We start from the raw sequence: 24,926 nt of genomic DNA, 5'->3' as shown, positions 1-24,926 counted from the left end.
GAGGAGATGCTCACACTTTTATCTGCTGATGGGAGGAAGATAAAAGTTTCTGATCCCAAGAAAGAGCTAAAATATGAATATCAATTGCTGGCAGATATAGTGGCAAAAGGTGTTCTAGCCAAAGCGGGTTCTTTTGCTGCCCTCACCCTCGAGAAATTTCAGATAATGGCTACTCTGGTGAATGGACGCAAGCTGAACTGGTCAACCATATTGTTCATCCTTTTGAAAAACATGGTTCAATCGACAAAACAGTCCAAAGGCTTTGCTGTGCCGATCAGCTTTATTCTGAAGAACAAAGGTTTGGAGGATGATTCTTCTGAGAAGTCATCCAAATAGAAAGTCTTCACCGATAAGAATGTTCAGTCACCGAAGACCAAGCTGGACATGTCTCTTGAGCAGTTTGTCAAATCAAGAAGGAGATTGGGACACAGACAACTCCCAAATCAGTCAAGAAGACCAAGAACTTGTCTCAGAAAAAGACAATCAAGAGGAAACTGATTGTCAGTGAGACTGAATCGGAGAAAACCCCTTCTTAAAAAATTTTGAAGAAGCCAAGAACCTAGAAAACCAAGCCAACAGCTATTCTGGAAACAATCCCAGCTGAAATATTGAGGCCAGCTGGAGCTGAACATCTTATCAGTGCCATACCTATCAGGGCAGTTCCAGTTTCTTCATCAATTGACAGTTAGTTACCGCTTCCAACTGCTCCATCAAAGGAGATTATCACTGAATCTTGTGATAAACAAAAACAATCTAGGTTGAAAGCACCACTGATCACAATTACCGGCCCAACTACTCTACATTTTGCCAGGCCCAAGGGAGTGGTGATGCGTGACAAGGTGGATGCAACAATGTCAGGACTGAGTATTTCTCATGTCCTCACTGACCCGAAAGGAAAGGGCAAGATGATAGAAGAGCCCCAACCGACCAATCCGATTCAGACTCATATCGAATTAATTTGGGAAGAGATAAATGAGTTTTCTGAATCGAAGTTGAAAACTTATAACGAATGGGTCAGATTTAGGACTGAAGTGTTTGCCAAGCGATTGCAAAAGACATCTATTTTGAATAACTTCATCGCTTTGGAAACCATCGTCCTAAGGGTAGTCAAAGCTGCCACCATTGCTCAAGCGTTGGCGAGGAGGACGTAATTTCTTTGATCTGATGCGTGCCAAGAAGCTAGCCGAGTCATCGCTCAGCTACGCAAGAACTATGATCCTACCGGTCCAATTGCCTTCAATGACACAGCAATTTATGACCAGTTGGACACGGGTCTATTATCACTGCAAATGAAGATTAAAGATTGGGAATTGGGTCAACAGTTAACTATTCCTACAAATTCCCAAAATTCATCCTCAGAAGAGCAGGCTGAACCATCATCTCAACAGCTAGAGCCATCCCCGGAAGCAGATGTTGAGCTAACTGAGCAAGTAACTGTTCCTTCTTCAAAGGATGCTCAACAATCATCTTCTACTCTTCAATCTCCTCCCAAAGGTCTTCAACTATATACCAATACTGAGTTTTCTCTGGCAAATATCGATGAAGCCAAACAATCAGTTGCCACTGATATCCAACTGACTTATTTAACTAGAGAATCCGTTGAAGATTCGAGCAAAACTGAAGAACTAGCCTCAGAGGCTATTTTACAAATTTAAGAACCAGTTCAGTCACCTGCCACGACTGAACAGGCAGTTCAAGCTGAAACTGAAGTGGCTCAGTTGAACGCGGAACCAACTGAAAAAGTGCCAATTGGAGAGTTGACTGAAGTATCAGCTGATCAACCAACTGAAGAGCCTACCTGAAACGTACCGTACTTTTACTACTTCAAAATTTGCGGAAAAATTAAAAATTTTCTTAAACATAAAATTCATACAGTCGTTACTTATCATTCAACATAATAATATTTAAAATCAACATCCCATACTCAAATTTTCCAACAAAGTACTTATTCCAAATTATCTCACAACCAACATAAAAACATAATATTTTAAAGTTTTCATAAAACATAAACATAGTGGTCCTCGGGTTTAGCCTTCCGCTCAGTCCAAGCCTGCCCCTTGGTCGCCACCTCCTGTCTCCTCATCAACATACTCACCTGCATCGATCAAGTCTAGTGAGTCTAAAGACTCAACACGTATAAACTGGAATAACGAGTACTACATAATAAAATCGCATGCAACTTAAAAATAGAACATACATAAATTCAAACTTGAACTTGCATAATAAACTTGAAACTTGCATAATAAATTTAAAACTTTCATAATAACCTTAAAACTTGAACATACATACTTTGAAACTTGAACTTGAATAATAGCTTGAACTTTGCATAATAACTTTGAATTTTGCATAATGACTTTGAACATACGTACATACATACTCTGACGTGCCATCATCATAAACTTTCATAAACATACTGCATACTTGAACATAATTGAACATACGTAACTTCATCATTTTCGTAGAGGATGTTTCAAAGCAAGTGACCCTTAACATAATAAATATCTGATAAGACAAACCACAGTACTGGGCTGACAGAGACGTATCCACTGCCACATACATGAGATCCCTGTTCATAATTTAACAGGCCAGTTGATCCACGTTCATAATTTAACGCTTCACAACCACGATCTAACCCGTTCATAATTTAACGGGCGGATTGGTCCCCGTTCATAATTTAACGCTTTCCAATCCTAACTTCAAACCCGTTCATAATTTAACGGGGTGGAGAGGTCCTCGGCCACGTTCACCGACTTCCAAACCCATTTACTTTTGGTCACAAGACATTTAGCATACCTCAAAAACTTCAAATATTTTCTTTGCACGTCATACATACTTACTTAGCGCTGAGGGATTCATTGGATGTCAATCGTGTCGTTGCTGCAACATACTAACATGAATTCATAAGCTTAACGCGTACAACTTAAACGTAAAAGTCATGCTTAATCTCAAGCTAAATAATTTCTTAGAACATTCTATAATTTCTCACCACTTGACCTTGTAAAACATTAATGTTAAATAATACCATAACACCTCAAACCAAACCTTAAGTGATAAAATATTTATCCCAAAAACTGAAGCTACACGGACCCCGTACCAAGGTCAGGCCCCGGGTCCGTGTAGGTACTGCCTCATATGTGTCATGTAAAAGAAGGAGCACGGACCCCGTCCCTAGGTCCGTGTACGGGTCCGTGTCTGTGCGTTTAAATATGTGTCGAAGAAATGAAAAGGCACGAACCCCGTGCTAACCTCCGTCTCCGGGTCCGTGTCCGTCTGCCCAACGAATTATTTGATGAAAATTTTATGACATGTCTATTCTCCCAATTAACACATAATGCATCAAGATTCCACACTATGAGACCATTCTAGGACACCATAACAATGAACTAAACTTTTATAATCACCCTACAATTTATACGACCCAAAAATACTGTCATTTATATTAAAGTTTATTTCTTACGACTTCTTAATAATTCAAGCTTTTAACGACATGAATCGAAACCTCAAAAATACTCTAAACATCATTACTAACTTTCTTATATGCAGCAACGATCACCCATCGATCCCCAACAAAGCCTGCAACATAAAAACTTCAAGAACACATTAAAATTCATAACTTTCTTGAAACACGATTTGAGCAGTCATACGAAAAACATCATAACTCACTCGTTTTTAATCCAAATAACTCGAATTTTATATCAAATCGAATGTATCGAAAAAGATCTACGTTTTTGTTGTTGAAAGTTTTCTCAAAATATGTACAGAAAAATTGCAGTTTTCGAAAGACCATCATAACACGAAATTTCAACTCCAAAAATACTTCCAAATACATTCGGTAGATTTTTCTGCTCAAACTTCTACATCATACATACATTTTTATGCTTAAAAACAACTTAATACATAATATGACATGATCGATGCAGCAAGAACAGATTATACGTGCCTTTTGATATTTAAAAATACCGTAACGACGATACCGAAGCGGAGACGATACGGAAGACGATCCGGGACTAACTTTGCTCGAATTTTTCTTGAATAACCTCAACCAAAAGATGCTGGAATATTGCAAAGAAAAAAAAAGATGGACGTGCTCTTGGAAAGACAATTTGATAAAGAAAAGTGGAGAGGAACCAAAAATAATAATGGAGAGAAGAGTTTTTTAAAAACTTTCTTTTCTCCTTAGTCAAATAGGTTGAATAACATGTGTTTTGTTTTGTGTGTATATGTAATATACGTGTATATGTATGTGTAAAGGTGTGAGTGTGAGTCAAATTGTGTGTGCTTGCATGTTTAAATAAATCATTTAGTAAATGATCATTTTAAGGATTTTAAATTAATATAATAAAAATACTAATTAATCAATTAGTATACTAAATAAAAATGATGATTCTCTACTAAAAATAATACATCCTTAAATTAATAAACTTTAAAAGTTTAAAATTCTAAAATAACTTAATATTCAAATTAGGCTTTAAACTTCATAAATTATTTAAAAATGCCTCAAGCCTAACTTAAAATAAAATACCACAATAATATTTACTAAAATCGTCCCGGTCTCCTTTCCTTGATTCCGCCTCGAATAAACATCTGAACATAAACTCAAGAAAACATTTTAACGTACATTAAATAAACATAAATAATTAAAATAATAAATTTCATAAATTAAATGAAAGTATGCATTAAAATCATAAAATACATAAGGAATTTAATAACTTGCACGCACGTGGTTCATATGGACTTAAAATTTTCGGGACTTCACACTACCAGCTCAACTGCTGTTCAGACTTCCATTCCTCCTCCAGAACTTCAACGGGAAGTAGTTACAGAAATGGTTACCGTTGTGACTGAATCAACTGATAAGGCCTTGGTAATCTTTAATGAAGAAGACAAGGAGCATTAACCAGAATTCTCTGAAGTTATTTCTCCTGAGATACCAATGGCTACTGATTCCATGATAGAAGACATTCAGTCCAACCTTCTCCATTTGATTTCATCTATTTATGATATCAAGTCAATCCAACTGCTGCACACTTTGAAGATTGATTCTATGAAGGAGAATACAATGAAGAACCTACACCAGGTTACAAAGGATATTACTTCCTTATTTCTCCAAATAGATAAATTAAAGAAAGATCGAGTGACAGTTCAAGCACATTTCCAGACTCAAGACATGTTCAAAAATCGCATTGAATTTTTGGAAACTGTGGTGACAAAGAGAATGGATCTGATGCAAGAACAAATAATGAATATCATATCTAATGTCATCTCGGAAGTTCGTGCATTATCCAGCAGGGTTGGTGAGTTTGACACAAAAGGGGAAGAGGTAGGAGAACAGCAGAAACTATCCAAGAAGAGACCTAGTCAACTGACTGATCAAAGACTAGCCGATAAAATAGCAAAACATTAAAGAAATCCAGATCAGTTAGAAGAAAGTCTTTATATTCAGTTGAGAAATTTGGTAGATTTTGAGGATTTTTAGACAATAGAAGATTCTTTTATTCTTTCATTCTTTGTACGAATTTGTACATTGAAATAGTTGTCAATAAAAGATTATTTTATCTACGAAGAGTTCAGTTTGATCAGTTCACATATTGTAAGTTTTGTCAAACACCTAAAAGGGAGAAATTGTTGGAAGCTTAATTTTGGAGTTTGATAAATTGAGCGTGAAAAGATTGAACAACTGATCAAGAAGACTGAGAGTAACTGAACAAAAAAATTCGTAAATTGTTAGCTACCCGAACTGAAGATTAGTGCGCATATAATCGAAGGCAACTGAACTAAGCTAACTGAACTAAGTAATCAATTGGATGATCAGTTGGAATTGATCAGTTACACTACAATCAGTTGAGAGCAATCAGTTAATCATATCGACTATATCAGTTTGACACATTATCAGTTAAGGAACGATGCTATCAACCAACAACTGTACAAGAGCAGACTGCAACATGTAGTAGGAACGCCACATTTCAGAAAAGCTGCAGTGTACGATTGTCAGAAAAATATTGACATGACTATACAACATATATAAAGATTCAAATGCATTCATTGTTACCGTTTGAAGCAAAGCCTATAAATAGTCGAGAAGATCAGCTGAAGAAGGGTAATCAAGCTACGAAACTATTCAAGTTATCAAGCAGAACTCTGTGTATATTCTTTTAGTTCAAAATCTCTCAAAAGCTCACGCTTATTATTATTCGATCTTGTAGAGATCAGTTGTGCTAAAAAGTTATACACCAATTGAGTACTGATAAATTATATTGGAAATAAGAGTTTTAATTTTGGTATTGTTAAGTCCAAACTGAAGTGGGTTTGTACAAATCTTTGTATAGATGAAAGTATTTTTAGTGAATATCCTATCTTCGAGATAGAAGATGTGACGTAGGAGTGTTTGAAAAGTCTCCGAACATCCACAAATCTTGAGTCCTTCAATTTCAGTTTTATTCTATCTGTCATTCAGTTTATTTCCGCACTTTCATTAGTTAACTGATTGGCATTGACAACAAGATTCCTGAATTCAATTTATCACTAAACCGATTCATTATTCGAAAAGATTGTGAAAATTGTCAAGTGTTTATTCAACCTCCCTTTTAAACACTTTTTCACTCCCAACCAATCTTAACAGGCTCATTTAGGCCAATTTTAAATGAGTTGAAAAAATTTCAACCCAACTCACTCTAATTGTTTGGCGGAATGGGCCAACCCGATGGACTCAATCCAAATTTACGGCTCTAATCACAATGATCTTTCAACGTTTTTTATTCATGTAACTTATAAATGTAAACCACAACAAAATGTTGGACGCAATTTTTTTTATTTTAACACATAAATTTTAGTCAACGAGCAGAAGTAAAGATATTTAAAAATTAGAAACTTTTTTTAAAAAATTATATCACAATAATTTTTTTGAGCATATTTTATTAAAGTAATTTATAAACATAAACTATAAACATTTAAAAAAAACGAATTAAATATCGAAACAAAACTACGTGATATAGTTAATATTTTTTAAAAACATATAATTTAACAGCAAAACTCATATGAGATATTCTCACAGGTCAATTTTATAAGACAAATCTATTATTTGGGTCATCCATAAAAATATTATTTTTTATTGTAAATATGAGCATGATTGACTCATCTCACGAATAAATACCCGTGAAACAGTCTCACAAGATACCTACTCTTAATTTAAACATATAATTTCTAGCTTTGCCACAAGTAGAATAAAGAGATTAGAAAATTAAAACTCTGAAAAAAGACATAATTTTATTTAAACATATAATTTCTATCTAATGACCACAATTAGATTAATGAGTTTAAAAATTATCTCTACAAAAAGGCATATAACTTTTATGTAAACATATAATTTCTGGCTAGTGGCCACAAGTAAAATAAAGAGAGTAGAAAATTATAAACTCTAAAAAAGTATATCACAATGATTTTTATCATATTTTATTCAAGTGATTTATAAAAGTAAAAGTCATATAATTTTTATTTAAACATATAATTTTTTGTTAATAGCCACAACTAAAATAAAGAAATTATAAAATTATAAACTCTAAAAAATAAATATCACAATGATCTTTTACTATATAATATATATATATATATATGTATGTATGTATAAGCCCACATGATCATCATTACTTGAGAAACCATGAATATCACAAATTTGAATTCATCACAGTCGGATACTCAAGAACCAGAATCTCCAATATCAGGTTCTCCCGCAGTAAATTCATTTTCAATTAATTTAAGCAGTGGTGAAAATGCAGGTAGAACTCTATCTCAACGACCTCTTGGAGTGAAAAAATCCAAATTAAAGAAAAAAAAGAGAAGAAAATATATCGGAATTAATTTCCACGATGAAGGAAGGACATCACGAGCTTATCAATGTATTGCAAAAGGGATCTACCGATGTGCAACAAAATTATGATATTAAGCTGTTAGCATTGCAAAATGAGCAAAAAAAAAAAACTAGAAATTCGACAACAACAAATAGAATTGGCTAAAATTCAGGAGGAGAATAAAGTTTTGTACATGAATTTAAGCAAAATTGACGATCCAAAAATGCGTCAAATTGTTCAAAATAAACGAGCAAGAATTATGCAAAAAAGAGATGCAGAACGTCGTCAACATGAGAGCAGCTCATTTGGAAAATATTTTGGTATTTTGGAGGATCTGGATCCGGATTCGATTTTCCAAATTATTGATGATTTAGTTTGTTTATATTTTATTATATTTGCATTGAAATTATCTGAATTCGAATTCGTATTTTTATTTTAGTTGTGTCCTTGAATGTTTATACTAATTGAACAAAAAAATATGACACATGGTATTATTTATGGGATGAATATGGTCGTTCAAATATAAAAATATATGACCCATTTAAAATTTAATTAAATAAAAGGGATTTTGACTTTTTTAAATAGAGGAAAAAGAGTTGTATGGGATAAAAAAATTTATGGTTTCAGACTACGGTGCGGTCTTAAAAAATTGAGCGAGTACTCGAAGTGAGTCGAGCAGCTCGACCCAAAGCTGAAGGGCTCAACCCACCTGAATCGAATAGCTCGACCCACTTTTCATCTTTTTTTTAAATATTTCTATATATTAAATTAATATAATAATATCATATTATTCATATATTATTATATGAATAATATTAATAAAAATTAATATTTATAATTTTTTTTATAAATATTTATAATTTAAAAAACTAAAAAAAATTAAAAAAGAAAACTCCTCTACGCTAAATTTGACGCAGAGAAAAATGAAGCTGAGCTATTTTATTCCGTTGGAGGAAACCCAACACCAAAATAGTGTGAAAGATGCCTTTAAGATAGATAATGAAAATTAAAAATCAGTAATATATACCATATATATATTATATATATTCATATAGCACAAATTAAAATAGAGGAAACAGAATCTCAATCCAAATGCATGCAAATCTTTTTAATCTAATTTTGTAACACGCATGTTCCTTTTTATGATTATATTATATTATATTATATTATTACAACTTGAAAGTTACTCCCCACCTGCATCCTTTGACCAATTAATTAAAGATATAAAAAAAAAGAGTTGCTTAAGGCCAATTATTCCCTTGTAAATAATACAAGTAGAATTTTATGAAAGTGAAGATATTGGTTTTCAATTTCAAATTAGCACCAACAGAAGTCGGGCAGTGAGAGAGAGTTAGGTCAAAAATACCATAGATAAAGTAAGAGAATTAATATCCACAACTTTTAGATGTTTTTATTTATATTTTTTTGTAAAAGACCATATTTTTTTGAGAGACAATATCTATATTCGTGTGTAAAATCATCTCATTGTTGTAAATAAAGAATTGATATTATTCAACGTTCAAAATTAGAGTTATAAATATTGAAAATTAATGTGTGTGATAATGTATTTAATGATTTATTTATTTTTGAATTATTTTCAAAAAAATTTATAAATAGGTCTTTCAATTTATGAAAAAAACACAATTAGATAGACAAAATTTTATAGAGTTTATAGTTTAATATATTTTATGAATTTAAAATTTTTTATCGTAAATTTTTACAACACTCAGGTTAATTTTGTTTTTTTGCAAAATTAATATTAATATAGCAATAGGATACTCTGCTTGATTCATCGCATTCGTCTTCCAAAAACTATTCATTCCTAGCTTCCTTCCTCGCAAAACCCATTTCATCCTCATCTGCTCAAACGAAACAATGACTGACGAATTCTCCAAGGCGATCGAACTCGGCCTCAAGCTGTCCAAAAGAATCTACTACGGCAACGACGTATCAACCGTTTCATCACCGCCACGCACGCTGTCGATGATGGCGGAGCCGGAGACTTACCTCCCGAAGGCAGTCATGCTGTACGCCGAGATTTATGACCCTTCTGTTGTTGACAATCCGAATGTTCCCAGCTACCAACCCTACGTTTACGGCAGGTGCGAGCCGCCGGCCTTAATTCCGTTGCACATGCATGGGATGTCGATGAAGGTTGATTGCCACTTGGATATGGCCTTCGTTACAATTAGCGGCGCGTGGCACGTGCATTGTGTCGCCGCGAGTACGAACTGTAACTGTCTCGTTGCCGTACCGGTGGGTGAACAGGTAATACTGGTGCGCATATTTTCTTGACTTCGTGTGTGTGGTGTGTTTCCGCAGATCCATTTTCGTTGACATATTGAATATGAACCATGATTTTCATCATCAGTGCCGAATTTTATCGGTTGGCTTTCCATTGATATTGAAGTCCAGTGATTTCTTTAGACGAAGCTACTTGATCTAATTTTGTCTTAACTTCACTTTTTATTAAGCATTAATTGGCTAACAGGGATCAGTTCTAGGTGTAGAGGTTGAAACTCCTCTTAAGTCATACTATACCGAATTGGTTAGTACTATAGAGTTAGAAAAGGTAGCAGACTATAAAGATGGAGTCCTGATAAAAGGCCGGATATACACACTAAAAATACCCCAGGTGATTGCCAGTTTCTCTAAACATTTCGAATTATTTTTCCCACTTTGCACGTGTCACTGAATTTTTCTTCCTAGGTGGAGGGCGGAACCGAGCTATCCGTGAGAGTCAGTTGGTCCCAGAAGTTGTTGTATCAAGATGGGAAATTTAGCCTTACTGTGCCGTTCACTTTTCCTTCCTATGTTGTCCCTGTGATGAAGAAACTACCTAAAATGGAAAGTATTTTAGTGAATGTAAATTCCGGCGTAGGAACTGAAGTCTCGTGTGAATGTTCTACACATCCTCTGAAGGTACATCATATTAGGCAGGTCACTTTATATTCCGGGGACCGAAATTCTAATTTCTTCACCTCTCACAGAGAATAACACACGAAACCAGGAACATAGGATTTTCGTGTGAGAGGGAAGTTTCAACGTGGTCGAGGAATGACTTCAGTTTTTCATACCATGTAAGATACGAGCTACACGCTTTGAACTTTTCTTGTATACTCTATTTCGTTATGTTTGCACACAAAACGTTTCCCCGGATGGTTCTTCGTGTCTAAAGTAAGAGCTTAGCCAAGCATCCGATTTACTATCTTTTGTTTTCTAGCTTTTTCATGTACTTTTCAGGTTTCTTCAAGTGATATAGTATCTGGTGTACTGTTGCAATCTCCATCTCTTCATGATTATGATCAGAGAGAGATGTTTTGCTTTTATCTATACCCAGGGGAAATGAAGGTTGGTAAGGAGTCCCCTTAGGCTGATAAATTTTTTTCTCTTATTACTAGTGCAAAATTTCCCCTTGTATGATGCCTAAATCAAATATCTTTCAACTAACGGAAATGATAAATTACCTTCTACCGTTGCATTTTGCTAGAATTAAAGACTTTAGACCGGAAGTTATTAATCGTCAAGTTCAATCCTGAAATGGAAGTTAAATAAGTTTTATAAAAATTTCAAGTCACGTTTCCTTTTATTTTCTGTATTGCGGCTCTGCTTCAGTTATTTCAGAATTAGATAGGAAAGTTTCATGTTTCCCTAATCTCATCAGTTGCCAACTTTTACAGGTTTTCAGAAAAGAAGTTGTATTTGTAGTTGATATAAGTGCTAGCATGCGGGGAAGTCCACTCGAGAATGTTAAAACAGCAGTCTTAGCTGCTCTATTAAAACTTAACCCTGTAGATACTTTCAACATTGTAGCTTTTAATGGAAATTCTTCATCATTTTCCACATCCATGGTATCGGCAACTAAGGAAGTGATTGAAAAAGCTTCAGATTGGATTGGGGTGAATTTTATTGCAGAGGGAAGCACAAATATCTCGACTCCTCTGAACCAGGTTTTTTTTTATAAATTACATAATTCAGTGATCCATGAAGTTCTGATTTTATTTTTTATTTGCCCGTATCTTGACCTTCTGCATGCCAGACAATTTGGGTAATAGCTGTTAATGTATTAAGTTTAATTAAAAGCAAAATCATGTCGGAATGCACAAATTGGATGATGAATTATGTTTTACCTCTGCTAATTTCTATTATCTTTTCTCATGTTAGGCAATCAATATGTTCTCCAAAACCAGTGGTGTTCTTCCCATCATTTTCCTCATTACTGATGGATCGGTTGAAGACGAAAAAGATATTTGTGAAACCATGAAATCTCACCTTTTGGAGGGAGGCTTGACAAGTCCACGAATTTGGACATTTGGCATAGGTGACTTGTTAGTCATCCCTTTGTTTGTTTGTCTTCTTTGCACTTGATCTTATTCTTACTGTTTACTGTATTACTATTGACATCGAGTCAGCATTGTGCATTCAGGTTCATATTGCAACCATTATTTCTTGCAAATGCTTGCACAAATTGGAAGGGGTTATTATGATGCTGCCTTTGATGTAGGTTGGTTTCAACGTTCCATTCCGTTGCCTTGTGTACAAGCTTCGTTTCTTCATACCATATCCTAGTTCTTTAAAGGAAATTCTAATATTTCACTTTATCCAGATTCTGTGAACGTGCTGTTGGAAAGACTAATAAGCAATGCGTCAAAAGTCATACTTGCAGATATAAGCATTGATGCTTCGAAGGATCTCGATTCACTTGAGGTATGATTAATTATAACAGTGATACCTTACGATCGTCGGGAGTAAACAAACATTTGTTTGTTCCTGTTTCATTAGACCGGAATATCATAATTGAAATCGCAGAGAACAAAATTGCATACTATCATGTCCCTATTTTCAGTATACAAAATGCTTCGACACTTACTATACACTCTAATCTTATTATCTCGAATCATTGCGTTATGCACTTGATTAATCAGAATTTGATTATATAGCACGTCTATCCAACGTACTCTACAAAACCCTGACATCCAACTGCTTTTCTCATTGCAGTTTCATCCATTTCATTTGCCAGACCTGTCATCTGGATGTCCATTGTTTGTATCAGGAAGATATTGTGGGAACTTTCCTGACTTTGTTGAAGTTGGCGGGACGTTGGCCGATTCGAGCAGTTTCGTAATACAAACGAAAGTTCAACAGGCAAAAGATATACCTCTTGACAGTGTATGTCTTCAATTTATTGACAATGAGTCACCTTCGTAAAACTCATGAAATTGAAAATATTTTGATGACATATATACAACTTTAATTCCATTTTCGTTTGGCTATGTACTTCTAACAGGTATTTGCGAGGAGACAAATCGACGCCCTTACATCTCATGCGTGGTTTACAGGAAGCAAAGCTCTAGAGGAAAAGGTTTGCTCTCATGTTCTCAATCTAAAATTATGATATCTAAATGTATAACTAATCTGAATCGAGTTCTAATTTTATTTGTACTCATGAGCTTAAAATAACCCTTAGTTGAAAGCTCTTTAAATGGTTGTTATTGTCGGCTGCAAATCTTGATTAACACTCGATCTCTGCCAATTAAATGATTTTTTTACTGGAATTACACTGTACTTGTAGGTTACGAAACTGAGCTTGCATAGCAGGGTTCCTTCCGAGTATACGAGAATCACTCTGGTTGAGACTAACAGTGACAAGATATCTACCAAGTCAGACACAATACAAAAGGTATATATGTAGAAGCTGATACTAGTTGGAGATTGGGTCTCCAGACATTCCTCGAACTGATCATAGATAATAAAGCACTGTATATTTATACCCCTTCTTTTAACTAGCACACTACCTTTTTACCACTACCACTTCATACACTTATTTAGTATTTATATTTAATTTTATCAATTACATTTGTCTGTACGATCAGCTAGCTTCGTTTCCTCTGCACTTGTCTGCCTCATATCAGTATATGCTAATTTCGTTCTAAAGCAACTCCTTTGAAGTACAAGAAGTGAAAGGGGTAAAATGTTCCTTCAAACTGTGACTTTGCAGAAGATTACACTTTTGCGAAGCCTTGGCATTGGCTTCGGTGATCTGGAGGCCACAGCTGAGAACCGGCCTCCTGAAAGTGCTGAACCCAAGTTATACGAAACTCGAGAAATGATATTTAAGGGAGCTTCAGATTGCTGCGGACGGATGGTCCATTCCTGCTGCTGCATGTGTTTCATTCAATCCTATAATCGACTTAACGACAAGTGTGCCATCACTCTCACTCAGCTGTGCACCATTCTTGCATGCTGCGGATGCATTGAAGTTTGTTATGATATATGTAATGGATGAAAAGTAAATATCACAGTTTGTTGATTTAGTAACGTAAGATTACTAAATAATTAATGATTTTTAAATAGTAGAATATGACATAATTTGGTCATATGAAGTCCAAATGATTTGAAATTTGGATATAACGTAGAAAACTCAAAGATATAGAAGTTTCATGTTTTAAGTTTTTTGAAAATTTGGTCATTTGAATGATCCAAAGAGATATATCGGTGTTAAAATGTTAAATATTATATATGATATTATATTATATTATAATAATATAATATAATATTAAAAGATAAAAAAAATATTAAAAAAAAAAAGAAAATTGAGGCGGTAGATTGAATTGAAATTCAATTCCACCGCAACACTTTCAATTCAATTCCACCGCAACACACTGTTAGACGAGAGAGGTGAGGGTTTTGATTTTTTTTTCGATCGTGCGATTAATCGGTTTATACAATCGATGAACCGACTCAAGTTTTGGAATCGTTGACACGAGGTCTTCGATTTGGGTATAAATTTTATAGTTTTTGTGATATTTGAAATCCGTCGATTTCTAGAATAAATCTGATAAATTGTTAAATCATACTGAAATTGAAGATTGTTGAATAGTGTATGATTTTAACGAAATAGAGAAGATTATAGTGGTGTTATTTTGAATTATTCCTAATTCATTTTAATTAGAGATTTTTAATAGTTGGATTGAGATAGGAGCGTTGTTAGTTAGTTGTTGTTAATTCTGATTATATATTCGGAGTCTACGAAGTATAGGACACGCGTTGATATAAAGTTTTCGTAATTTAACGGATGTTGTAAAATAGCATATTATTTGAAGTTAATTAATTAGGGTGTAATTCATGGTAGTATTGTGAAATAAATACACCAGAATATTAAATTGTTGAACGATAAGAGTTTATAATCGAGTTTTATATTTTGTTGAATTAATTGTTGTTGGGCTATTTGATGTTATATATTGAGGCTGTTATGATTGTGTTGATACGATGACAATGATCTGATAATTCTTGTTGAATTATTTAGATACGTTACAAGCCTCAAGATCAAAGAAATAGCCATATTTTATATATACTCGATTATCAGGTACGTATTGACGTACGAGCATACGTTGTTATTTTTTAGTATTGATAAATACTATTGTGTTGAACGATGGTAAATCACCGGAATTGAGTGATTTGATATTATATTTGCTGTTGTTTATTATTGTTGATGTTGTTGGCTGTCGTTGTTGGGAGACGTCACGTTGATGTTGTTCGTTCAACGATATTGTTGTCGCCGAAGTTGGGGTACGACGTATCGTGGATGTTATTCGTTCGACGATATTGCTGTCGCCGGTGTTGGGGTGCGACGTATCGTCGATGTTGTTGTTTGTTCGACGATATTGATGTCGCCAGAGTTGGGGTGCGACGTATCGTCGATGTTATTGTTGCAGTATGATATTGTTGAGGTTGTTGATTGCTGATTGTCCAGAAACGACAAATGGGGTATTTCTGTTATCATTTCAGTTATATCTTATGTTGTTGTTAATATAACTGTTATTTATTGCGATGATGATTATTGTATATGCTCACTCTTTGGGGGCTGTTTCTGTTGGACAGATTACAGGACTATGCCGTGAGACATGATAGTGGTGAAGGACTAGATATGTCTAGTCAAAAAATCCTGTAAATAATAGTAGATAGATACAGTATAGCTTATTGTTTTATTTGAGTTATATGTGTGTATTTATTTTACTGTTTCTGCTACACTGACGTAGATAGTGTGGTGATTGCATTATTTTGTCGTATATGCATTATATTATTACGTCGTCGAAAAGAAATTTTTTATGTACATGACGTCACATGTTGTATGATTACGTGGCGAGTTTTGGGGCGCCACAATATCTGCCTTGGTGAGTAGTGGAGTATGAATGTTTAGTAACTTTAATGCGTCTTTCCTTCAATTTTTGTTCTTGGATTTAGGTCAAAACTGGACTATACTAAATTGAATGTAATGTTTAATTTTGTAAATTACGGATGAGTGCTTGGAAATAACTGGAGGTTTTTTTTTTTTTTTTTTATATGTCTTCCCTTAAATTTTTTCAGTTCCCCCGAGAAGTAAAACGTGTATGCTAAATGATTAAAAATAAAAATTTCATGTATTGTATTTTGTACGTGAAACAAAATTATACTTTATATTATGAGATATACAACAGTTTTCCTTATAAAATTTTGATTTATTTAAAATAAAAAAATAAATACTTTTGTACTATGTTTTCAAAAAATTTCATAATTTTTTATGATATATGAGTAAAGTATAAAAATAAAAATATTTCTATCTTGATTTTGAAATTTAATATTATCCTAAGTTTTAACAGAGATGTGAAAAATTATGGTCAATTTTTGTTTTTATAAAATACTAAAAAGATTTCGGTGTACGAAATTTTGATTTACCCAAATTTTATTAATTCACACCAACAATAAAAATATTTTTTATATTATATTATTTAGAACCTTGTTATTATTATTATTATTTAAAAAAAAAACCAAATATATTCACAATGCAGGGTATGATTTTAAGCAACCATTTAATCATAAATTTCCATTATCATGGATGACTGATTACGCATCTCTACTTTTTGGGTATAAGCCCTTTGTATTCTGGCTTGGTACATGCTAGATATTCTTATAGATTTTAGGGTTTCTCAGATCTGATTTCTTCAACCAAAAGTCAACCAAACCTCTCCCGTTTTACTCATATTCTTGTAGTAGGGTTGTTGCAGGTTTACAAAGTTGACGCTTTTTCGGTATTTTGTTTCCTCTTCTGGTGTGGAGTGCAATTAAACAAGGCAAATCTGAGCTGCCAATGCAATTTGTTTCATCGAACTTGTTCGATTTTTCGGTTAATTATTGGAGAATACCGAAAAATTTGAAATCTTGTTTTGAACCACATCGATGTCTTGGGCAGGCCCGGAAGATATTTACCTCTCCACATCTCTTGCCAGCTATCTTGACAGTACGCTTTTCTTCCGAGTATTAGTTAATTTTTTATGATAGGAATTGGAAGTGGTAGATAACATGCCTTTTGGGTTTTTTCCCTTTTTGTTTTTCCTTTTGTTATGGGCTTTGATTCTTGCATTCTTCTTTGATTTTAGTGTCGTGAGTTCATGTTGTAGTTTTGTATTTTCGAGTTATGTATTAAACTTTTGTTTTCTTTTGTTTTGTTTTTGCCTGGTTTGATAAGGTTGCGTTCTTGATTGGTATTTGAGATATAATTGTGTTGAGAATTGGATTTTTTTCGCTTTATTTTATTGAATGTTTTGTTGATTCTTGCATTTTTTTCCAGCTATATACTTTATGCATGGTTCTATTGTTGGCATTTGTTGTCCTGAATTTTTTAGTATTGCTTTGTGTTTTGGTTTTCGATAGTTGTAATCTGCTACGAGCATAATTTTTCTGGAGAAAATAAAGTTAGAGGCTTCCAACCTTATCTGGAGAATCTTAGTTTCTAGATTGAGGCGCCAACATGTAATTGTGTCTCTGTAGCTTATAGTGCCGGGCTTTTTCTATGATACGACGAATAGGTTGTTGCTTTGATGAATGCCAAAGGAAATTAAGCTAGTTAGTGGTTGGAAAAATGAAAATTACGTAAATACTAATGGGTTCTCAATTCTTATCGAATATAAATAATGTATTTTGTTGGGAAATGATGAGACTATGCGTTAAAATTTAATCATTGTTAGACATCATAGAATTCAAAGATACTTGTTACAATAGAGGTGGTTGGACATTTTTTTTACTCTTTAAATGTAGACATTATTTGAATTGCTGGCCAGCGAGATTATATATGCATAACCTCATGGGATATATTGAGATGCTGTGCTTATTAATCTTGAAACTTAGCAGTTTCAGAGCTATTCAGTTTATAGTTCTTTACTTCATTATGGGATATGGTCTGTTTAAACACTCTTGCAAACTGATTCTTACCTCCTGAATTGAAATGCTTGCCTCTTTCCAGAGAAACTTCTTGTATTACTTCGAGATGGGAGGAAACTATTAGGGATTTTTCGTTCCTTCGATCAATTTGGTATTGATTTTGAATTCTTCTTACTTTTTTGTTTTCCATCACATTCCAATATCATATCTCTAACTAATTTTTTAATATCGTATATGTAGCTAATGCAGTTTTGGAAGGCGCATGTGAGCGTGTTATTGTTGGCGATCTGTATTGTGACATTCCATTAGGTCTGTATGTGATTCGTGGAGAAAATGTTGTGTTAATTGGGGAGCTGGTATGTGATGTGATATACTGAAATTTACTCTCAGACCATTTTGTTTTTTCCCCACTGACATAAGGTGGGATATGACTTGTCAGGACCTGGACAAAGAGGAACTTCCTTCACACATGACTTGTGTTTCACCTGCAGAGATAAGAAGGGTAAGCATACACTCATGGTGTTTATCTTCTCCTTGTTTAACTGTGTTTCTTTGTGAGACATGGAATAAGTTTTTAGCTTGCAACTTTCTTGTCCCTTTAGTTTCGAAAAGGTTGGAACTTCAAGTAGATTTTAATCAGAATAATGGTTCTCTTTTATATCATCATTTTTTCCTGTCCGGTGGTGTTGGGGTAAGATGTGGTATTCAGACGGAGATTAAGGTTTCAAAGGGAAATATTTGTGCTTTGACCTGACCTATCATTTTGCTTTTCTCCTCTTTAATCGTGCACTTCTGAGGTGCTATTGTAATGGCTCAAGTCCTTTTCCTCTGTTGGACCAGGCAAAGAAAGCAGAAAGGGAGTCTTCAGAGCTCAAGGGGATGATGAAACAAAGGATGGATTTTCTTGATATGGATTGAGTTACAAGGCTTCATCCGTACCATGTCATGACGTCTGCAAATATTATCGCGGATGCTCGCCGCAGCATGGGAGTATCAGTCAGAATGGAGGATCATTTTGCTTGTGTTCTATTTTATCAGAATTCAGCGTTGTGTGTAGCATGGATTTAGAAAATTTAGTTAAACGATCGATTGATATAACTAAGAAAGAAATTTAGCTTGATAATCTGGATCGATGGTGGTGGGGGTTTTTTTTTTTTGGGATGGGGGTTGCTCTTCCATGGTTTTTTTTTGGTGTTTTGGAAGGACTGAAATTTTGTTTGTGACTGAATGGAGCTTGGTATCTATCTGCTTGGCTGATTTTCAATTGTTCATTGTGTATAAGAAGTGAACTGGTGAAACTTATCCATTTTATGGTAACTTTTCAATTGCCATACACTCCACGAGCATATTTTCAAGTTTAGAGGTTGCATTTTTAAGCTCTACAATCATTGTATTTATCAGCAGCATTCCAGCTACATTCTTTTAGTTTTATAACAATTTAAGAATGGTTAGACTAATAGTTTTAGTTTGACAGTGTGTAAGATCAACTGAAGTTGATTATTACAATTTGTTTATTATAATTTGTTGTAATATATCAAAATCTTATAGTGAAATTTTATCCTCGTGATAAAAAAGACGACGTAGAAATATTTGAAGTCTTCGATCATTCAGAAAAATTTCTGTGTTCATTTCAGTTATCAGTTCAGTTTATTTTAAATATTCAATCTATATTTCAGTCTAATTCCACACTTATTTTAGTTGACTGATCTATATCCACATACAAGATTCTAGGATCATTTCCTCAAAGAATTGATTCACATTTCAGAAAAGAATTCAAAAAGTCAAAGTGTTTATTTAACATCTCTTCTAAATATTTTAGTTATCTTAACTGATCATGTCTTTTAATGGTTATTTTTATAGTAAAAAATTTCAAAAATTTAAATATTTATTTTTTAATTTTGTATATTTATGTGTTTTTCGATATAATAATTGAGATGATATAATTAAAATTATAATAAACTAAAAACGTTTTTCAAATTACTTTATACTAAATTCATTTAAGTATAAAACTTGAAACATGACCTCGCCACTTTCTTGCTAAATGGTGATCGATAAGAACAAAGGTTTTTGTTTGCTCTTACAAGCTGAATAAACTTAACTTGTAAAATGACCCAAATTCTATTATGAAATTATGAGTAATGTTCAATTTTCGAGATATTTTAATTCTGTATAAATATACAAATTTCAAATCATTAATAATATGTTTTTAGACACATATATCTAACATATCTTTCTATTTGAATAAAAAAATTTATTGTTAGATAAGATGAAATATTTTGAAAATTTATTTTTTTAATTTATTTTTTCTGAAGCAATTGTAATTATTCGTTTTTATATTGGAGTTGTAGAAAAAAAATGGAAGTTTTAGTGTTATATTTAATAGAGATGTCAAAATCTGACTTGACTCACCAATTCGATACGGTCCAACTCGGAAAAAAGCAGGTTTGGGTTTGAGGTTTTCGGGTTTGGGTCAGATCGAGTTGAACTCGATAGCTGATCCGAAAAAAATCAACGGGTTGGGTCGGGTTTTGGTTGACCCGAAAATTCTAAATTTTTTTAAAAATATAATTAATAAATATTACCTACATTTTTATATATTGTATTTCTGAAAAATATTTATTGTATATTTATATCATAAATTTTCATAATTTAATATTCATTTTATATATATTTTTAGTTTTTAAATAATTGTTTATTTAATTTAGTAAATATATTTTATTTTTTTACTATTGGATTTTTAAATTTAAATCATTTATATAAGAAAGTTTTTGTTATTTTGTATTTAAATTAAAATATTATTATTATTTTTTGAATATTATTTAAATTTTAAAATTTTAAAAAAAATCGAGTTAATCGAGTTGTGTTCGAGCTGAAAATTTTTAAGTTGGATCGGATTCAAATTGAGTCATTTTTAAATAATACTTTACATTATACCCACCGAAATTAACCTGTAAGATATAACCAGAGTCGTGATACCTGACCACGCTAGTCGGGCAGTCGCTATTGTGTCTCCTCTGAGTCTGAATTCCTTCACCGGAGATCTCTTTCCTAGGTGTCAGCAGATCCACAGAAAGTTAATTGCGATGCAGCATTTGAGCTCTTTCATCACCATTCTACCCTTGGCGGCGTTGCTGCTGCTCCGTATCCCGCGCATTGAAGCGTCGGTGCATGGGTACGCCGGGGAGATATTCGTCGCCAAAGGCAATACGTTCGTTGTTCACGGTGGGAGTGAGGGGATTTACTCTTCTGCTCCTGAATTTAATGAATCCTCACCCGGCGTCTCTTTCATTCGGTGAGTATTGCTTCAGATTGACTTGAACTCTTTTTTTTTTTCCCTCTTTTGCCAAAAAAAAAAAATGTCTTGCTGAATTTGCTTATTTCCTTTTATTGTTGCGGTGCATCGAGGAGTCAATGGGAAGGGTGTCTGGCATTTGATCTTGTGGTTGGGTAATCAGTGTTGTTATTCTTAGATCTTTGTAGAAACTTGACTTTGAAATAACCAAACTCCTGGTTATTCAAATATATGATGAGATCGAGCGAGTAGGATTATTATATTCTTCAGAATGGACGCTTTAGTTAGTTTACGTTTTTGTTCCATGACTTTAAAAATGTTTAATCATTTTTAGTTAGTCTGAGTTGTAATTGACACTCAGTTGTCGATAATGGTATTAATCTCTTCAGAGAGAGATTATTTGCAAGTCTACTGAATCGAAAATGGTGAAATTATTATTTTATTTACAGCAGCGACTATTATTATAGGAACGATCTTAAAAAGTTAAGAGTGGGAGAAATTTTACCAAATAAACTCTATTGAAGTGATCGATTGATTTTATGTCACATTGATTAACTTACCGCCAACTTGGAACTTAGCTTGTTCTGGATTTACTGCTTTTTAACTTCCTTGCTGCAATGGAAGCCATTGGTGTTGCGACCAATGTTGTGAAATAGCATTATTATTACTTGGAGTTATTTACTTTCTCCAAAATCCATTTTCCCCTATAGATTCTAGTCATTTTTCTCTCAGTCAATATCTGATCACATCAATTTTATTCTGAATCAGCTTTGAAAACATCGTATTCCGGAGGTCTTTGGAGCTTTCTAATTTCAGTTCAGGATCAGTCCATACAATTGTATTTGAGGTGGATGATAGGGAAACCATAGGGGGTTCTGCCTATGGAGGTCAAAGAGCTGTGTGCTGCACAGCAGATCTTGCAAAACTTGGAGTCTGTACAGAAGGCCAAATCATTAACCGGCCATCGACAAATAATCCAGGTTGGCCTAAGGTGTTTGGTGCATCATTTGATGTCGATAAGACAGAGACTACTCTGCAGCCCAGATCCATTCAGATTACAAAAACTGGAATGTATAACCTGTACTTTATTCATTGTGATCCAAGACTTAAAGAGGTGGTTGTTGATGGGAAAACTGTCTGGAAAAATCCTACTGGTTACCTACCTGGTAGAATGGCTCCTCTTATGGATTTCTATGGGTTCATGTCTCTTGCTTTTGTGGTGCTTGGCATCTTTTGGTTTTTACAGTATGCCAGATTCTGGAGAGAAGTTCTTCCATTGCAAAACTGTATCACACTTGTGATTACATTGGGAATGTTTGAGATGGCCTTCTGGTATTTTGATTATATTGAGTTCAATGAAACTGGAGTCAGGCCTACTGGGATAACCGTCTGGGCAGTGACCTTTGGAACTGTGAAGCGTACCATATCACGATTGATCATCCTCATTGTTTCTATGGGTTATGGTGTTGTCAGACCAACCTTAGGTGGTTTGACTTCAAAAGTTCTTTTGCTCGGAGGAACTTTCTTCGTGGCATCGGAAGTTCTCGAATTGATTGAAAACGTTGGGGCTGTGAGTGATCATTCAGGAAAGGCTATCCTGTTTTTTATCCTTCCCGTGGCAATTTTGGATGCTTTTTTCATTCTTTGGGTATTTACCTCTCTCTCGTCAACTCTGAATAAGCTTCAGGTACTGGGGTGTAGGTGGCTTTTATATATTGTATACTGCCTTGCATAAATGATACATCTTGTTGTCTGGCCCTTTCTTACTCTTTAGCTTTATTGGTAGTTCATCTTTTTACATTCCAATGTTCAAATTTTTTTAGCTCTGTCCTCATCCCATCTCCTCCTTTCCTGTATTAAATTCAATGTTTAGAGAATCGTTTTTCGACAGAGCTGGATTGAATATTAATATTGACTTTGTCATTCTGTTTGTTGCTTAATGTTACAGGCTAGGAGGATGAATGCCAAATTAGATATTTACAGAAAGTTTACAAATGCATTAGCAGTTGCGGTTATTGTGTCAGTTGGTTGGATATGCTATGAGGTATTGTTGGTACTATATTTTTCAAATGGTGATTCTGTCACACCATGAGGCTGAGGATTTGACACAGCAATTTATCCAAATCCGAATTCTCTCTTCATCTTTTTCTTTTGAGATACATCACTATTAAAAATTTAATAATAATATTGAGAGAGAAAACATTGCTTGAACTTTTACAATTGTATGTCGCATGTAAAATTGAATGGCTTTACCATGTTATTGCATGCTTAAGCCTCGAATTTTTGCAGCTTTATTTCAAGTCCAATGATATATACAATGAGCGGTGGCAGAATGCATGGATCATTCCTGCTTTTTGGCAAGTTTTGTCTTTTTCTCTGTTGTGTGTCATCTGCGCTCTATGGGCGCCATCTCAGACTTCAATGAGGTATGTTTTTTGTTTTGATTTATTCATTGGTGATTAAATCTATAATGAAGCATTTATAGCTCTTGCATTCTTGTAGCCATCATTTGTGGAATATATCTTAATGCTCAGCCATGATACCTGCCATAGTGCCATGGTTGCCACTGTGCTATTTATTTCATTTTAGGTATCTACAGTGCTAAAAACACAAACGAAAATGTTTGTTCCTTCGTTACAAATTGAATGGAATGCGAAGTGTGAACCCAATCAAGCATGTCTTGAAAATTTTCATCTTTAGTTTGTAAATTTCAGAATCAGAACGGCTTAGTAATCGTTGTCATCCTTCTCCAACCTACACCTCCTTAAGAGCGCAGCATAAGAAACATCAAGTATTGTCAAGGGACTGAACCAATTTTTAATTGCTTGTTTTCTTGGTAGATATGCCTACTCTTCTGAGGATGCGGATGAAGTATTTGACGAAGACAACGTTTTGATGCTAATAAAGCCATCTTCTCTGATCTCGAAGGATATCAGGAGTCCTGAACCAAAATCCATCGAGACTGGCAATGGTTTATCAGACGGTGATCTTGAAGAGAAGACTGAGTGAGTAAGAATTACAAAGTGAAACGTACTTGAATCTGTGTGTTGCTTGCTGCTAATCCTGTGAGGGCGGAAGAGAGCGAGTAAGAATCAAGTAGTGGTTCAATTGTAACCCTTTTGTTTTTCTTTTGAATTCAATCACTATCAGTATACGTCTCTGTTGTATGCATAACCCTGTGGTCGATTAGGTGTTGTATTATTTTATTTACTTCTTTATAATTTTATTTATCTTAAAACTATAACGATATAAAAACGCAACCAATTACTCTATAGTTATGCAGATTAAATGTGGTTTTTTTTTTTTTTTTTTTGTGTGTGTTCTAGTATTGTTTCCACTTTGCCCTCATAAATCTATCTTCCTTTCTAAGCCAAATATACAACAAATAAGTACACTTGTAATACATTTTCTACAAGATCATATTTTGATAAAATAATTCCTAATCCTGGTATTTTCGCCCTTTTTTGTGTCGTGGTAAAGAAATCGTAAACATAAAGATACTAGTCCAATGTATTTAGTATTCTCTAGTATATTTGAAAATTATTAGAAAAGCGTTTGTGTGTTACGGTGGGTGATTAATGATTGAAAACATG

At 33.9% G+C, this 24,926-nt stretch overlaps 3 protein-coding genes across 4 annotated transcripts; all 3 read left to right on the top strand.

Annotated features, from left to right (window-relative positions):
- The first annotated feature begins 9,634 nt into the window (after positions 1–9,634).
- Positions 9,635–14,179, top strand: LOC142520672 (uncharacterized). The gene is made up of 13 exons (XM_075623759.1): positions 9,635–10,112; positions 10,336–10,479; positions 10,554–10,766; positions 10,835–10,924; positions 11,088–11,195; positions 11,525–11,794; positions 12,009–12,165; positions 12,271–12,348; positions 12,451–12,551; positions 12,843–13,013; positions 13,132–13,206; positions 13,417–13,524; positions 13,843–14,179. The coding sequence occupies exons 1-13, from the start codon at positions 9,720–9,722 to the stop codon at positions 14,128–14,130; spliced, it is 2,196 nt and encodes a 731-aa protein (XP_075479874.1). The 5' UTR covers positions 9,635–9,719; the 3' UTR covers positions 14,131–14,179.
- Positions 14,180–16,706: 2,527 nt separating this feature from the next.
- LOC142521094 (sm-like protein LSM1B) lies at positions 16,707–19,358 on the top strand. Of its 2 annotated transcripts, XM_075624285.1 has the most exons (5): positions 16,711–17,121; positions 18,124–18,192; positions 18,282–18,397; positions 18,481–18,543; positions 18,882–19,358. In XM_075624285.1, the coding sequence occupies exons 1-5, from the start codon at positions 17,061–17,063 to the stop codon at positions 18,957–18,959; spliced, it is 387 nt and encodes a 128-aa protein (XP_075480400.1). In that variant the 5' UTR covers positions 16,711–17,060; the 3' UTR covers positions 18,960–19,358. The 2 variants fall into 2 exon arrangements, with proteins under 2 accessions (XP_075480401.1, XP_075480400.1); XM_075624286.1 differs by lacking the exon at positions 18,124–18,192 and having other exon boundaries at positions 16,707–17,121.
- A 1,628-nt stretch (positions 19,359–20,986) lies between these two features.
- Positions 20,987–24,640, top strand: LOC142520706 (uncharacterized). The gene is made up of 5 exons (XM_075623810.1): positions 20,987–21,333; positions 22,102–23,020; positions 23,282–23,377; positions 23,623–23,759; positions 24,174–24,640. The coding sequence occupies exons 1-5, from the start codon at positions 21,125–21,127 to the stop codon at positions 24,340–24,342; spliced, it is 1,530 nt and encodes a 509-aa protein (XP_075479925.1). The 5' UTR covers positions 20,987–21,124; the 3' UTR covers positions 24,343–24,640.
- The last annotated feature ends 286 nt before the right edge of the window (positions 24,641–24,926 follow it).

The sequence above is a fragment of the Primulina tabacum genome, chromosome 12 (genome assembly GCF_025594145.1).
Source record: "Primulina tabacum isolate GXHZ01 chromosome 12, ASM2559414v2, whole genome shotgun sequence".
In the NCBI taxonomy this organism is placed as follows: Eukaryota; Viridiplantae; Streptophyta; class Magnoliopsida; order Lamiales; family Gesneriaceae; genus Primulina; species Primulina tabacum.
Note: the sequence above shows the minus strand (reverse complement) of the source record. Positions and strands in the feature narration are given on the sequence as shown.

Excerpts from the sequence above, each read along its gene's own strand:
- LOC142520672 (XM_075623759.1), top strand. The coding sequence starts at position 9,720 with ATGACTGACGAATTCTCCAAGGCGATCGAACTCGGCCTCAAGCTGTCC. Across the intron at positions 10,113-10,335 it reads CCGTACCGGTGGGTGAACAG|GGATCAGTTCTAGGTGTAGA; the intron begins GTAATACTGGTG and ends ATTGGCTAACAG. Across the intron at positions 11,795-12,008 it reads TCTCGACTCCTCTGAACCAG|GCAATCAATATGTTCTCCAA; the intron begins GTTTTTTTTTAT and ends TTCTCATGTTAG.
- LOC142521094 (XM_075624285.1), top strand. The coding sequence starts at position 17,061 with ATGTCTTGGGCAGGCCCGGAAGATATTTACCTCTCCACATCTCTTGCC. Across the intron at positions 17,122-18,123 it reads TCTTGCCAGCTATCTTGACA|AGAAACTTCTTGTATTACTT; the intron begins GTACGCTTTTCT and ends GCCTCTTTCCAG. Across the intron at positions 18,193-18,281 it reads TCGTTCCTTCGATCAATTTG|CTAATGCAGTTTTGGAAGGC; the intron begins GTATTGATTTTG and ends TCGTATATGTAG.
- LOC142520706 (XM_075623810.1), top strand. The coding sequence starts at position 21,125 with ATGCAGCATTTGAGCTCTTTCATCACCATTCTACCCTTGGCGGCGTTG. Across the intron at positions 21,334-22,101 it reads CCCGGCGTCTCTTTCATTCG|CTTTGAAAACATCGTATTCC; the intron begins GTGAGTATTGCT and ends ATTCTGAATCAG. Across the intron at positions 23,760-24,173 it reads CCATCTCAGACTTCAATGAG|ATATGCCTACTCTTCTGAGG; the intron begins GTATGTTTTTTG and ends TTTTCTTGGTAG.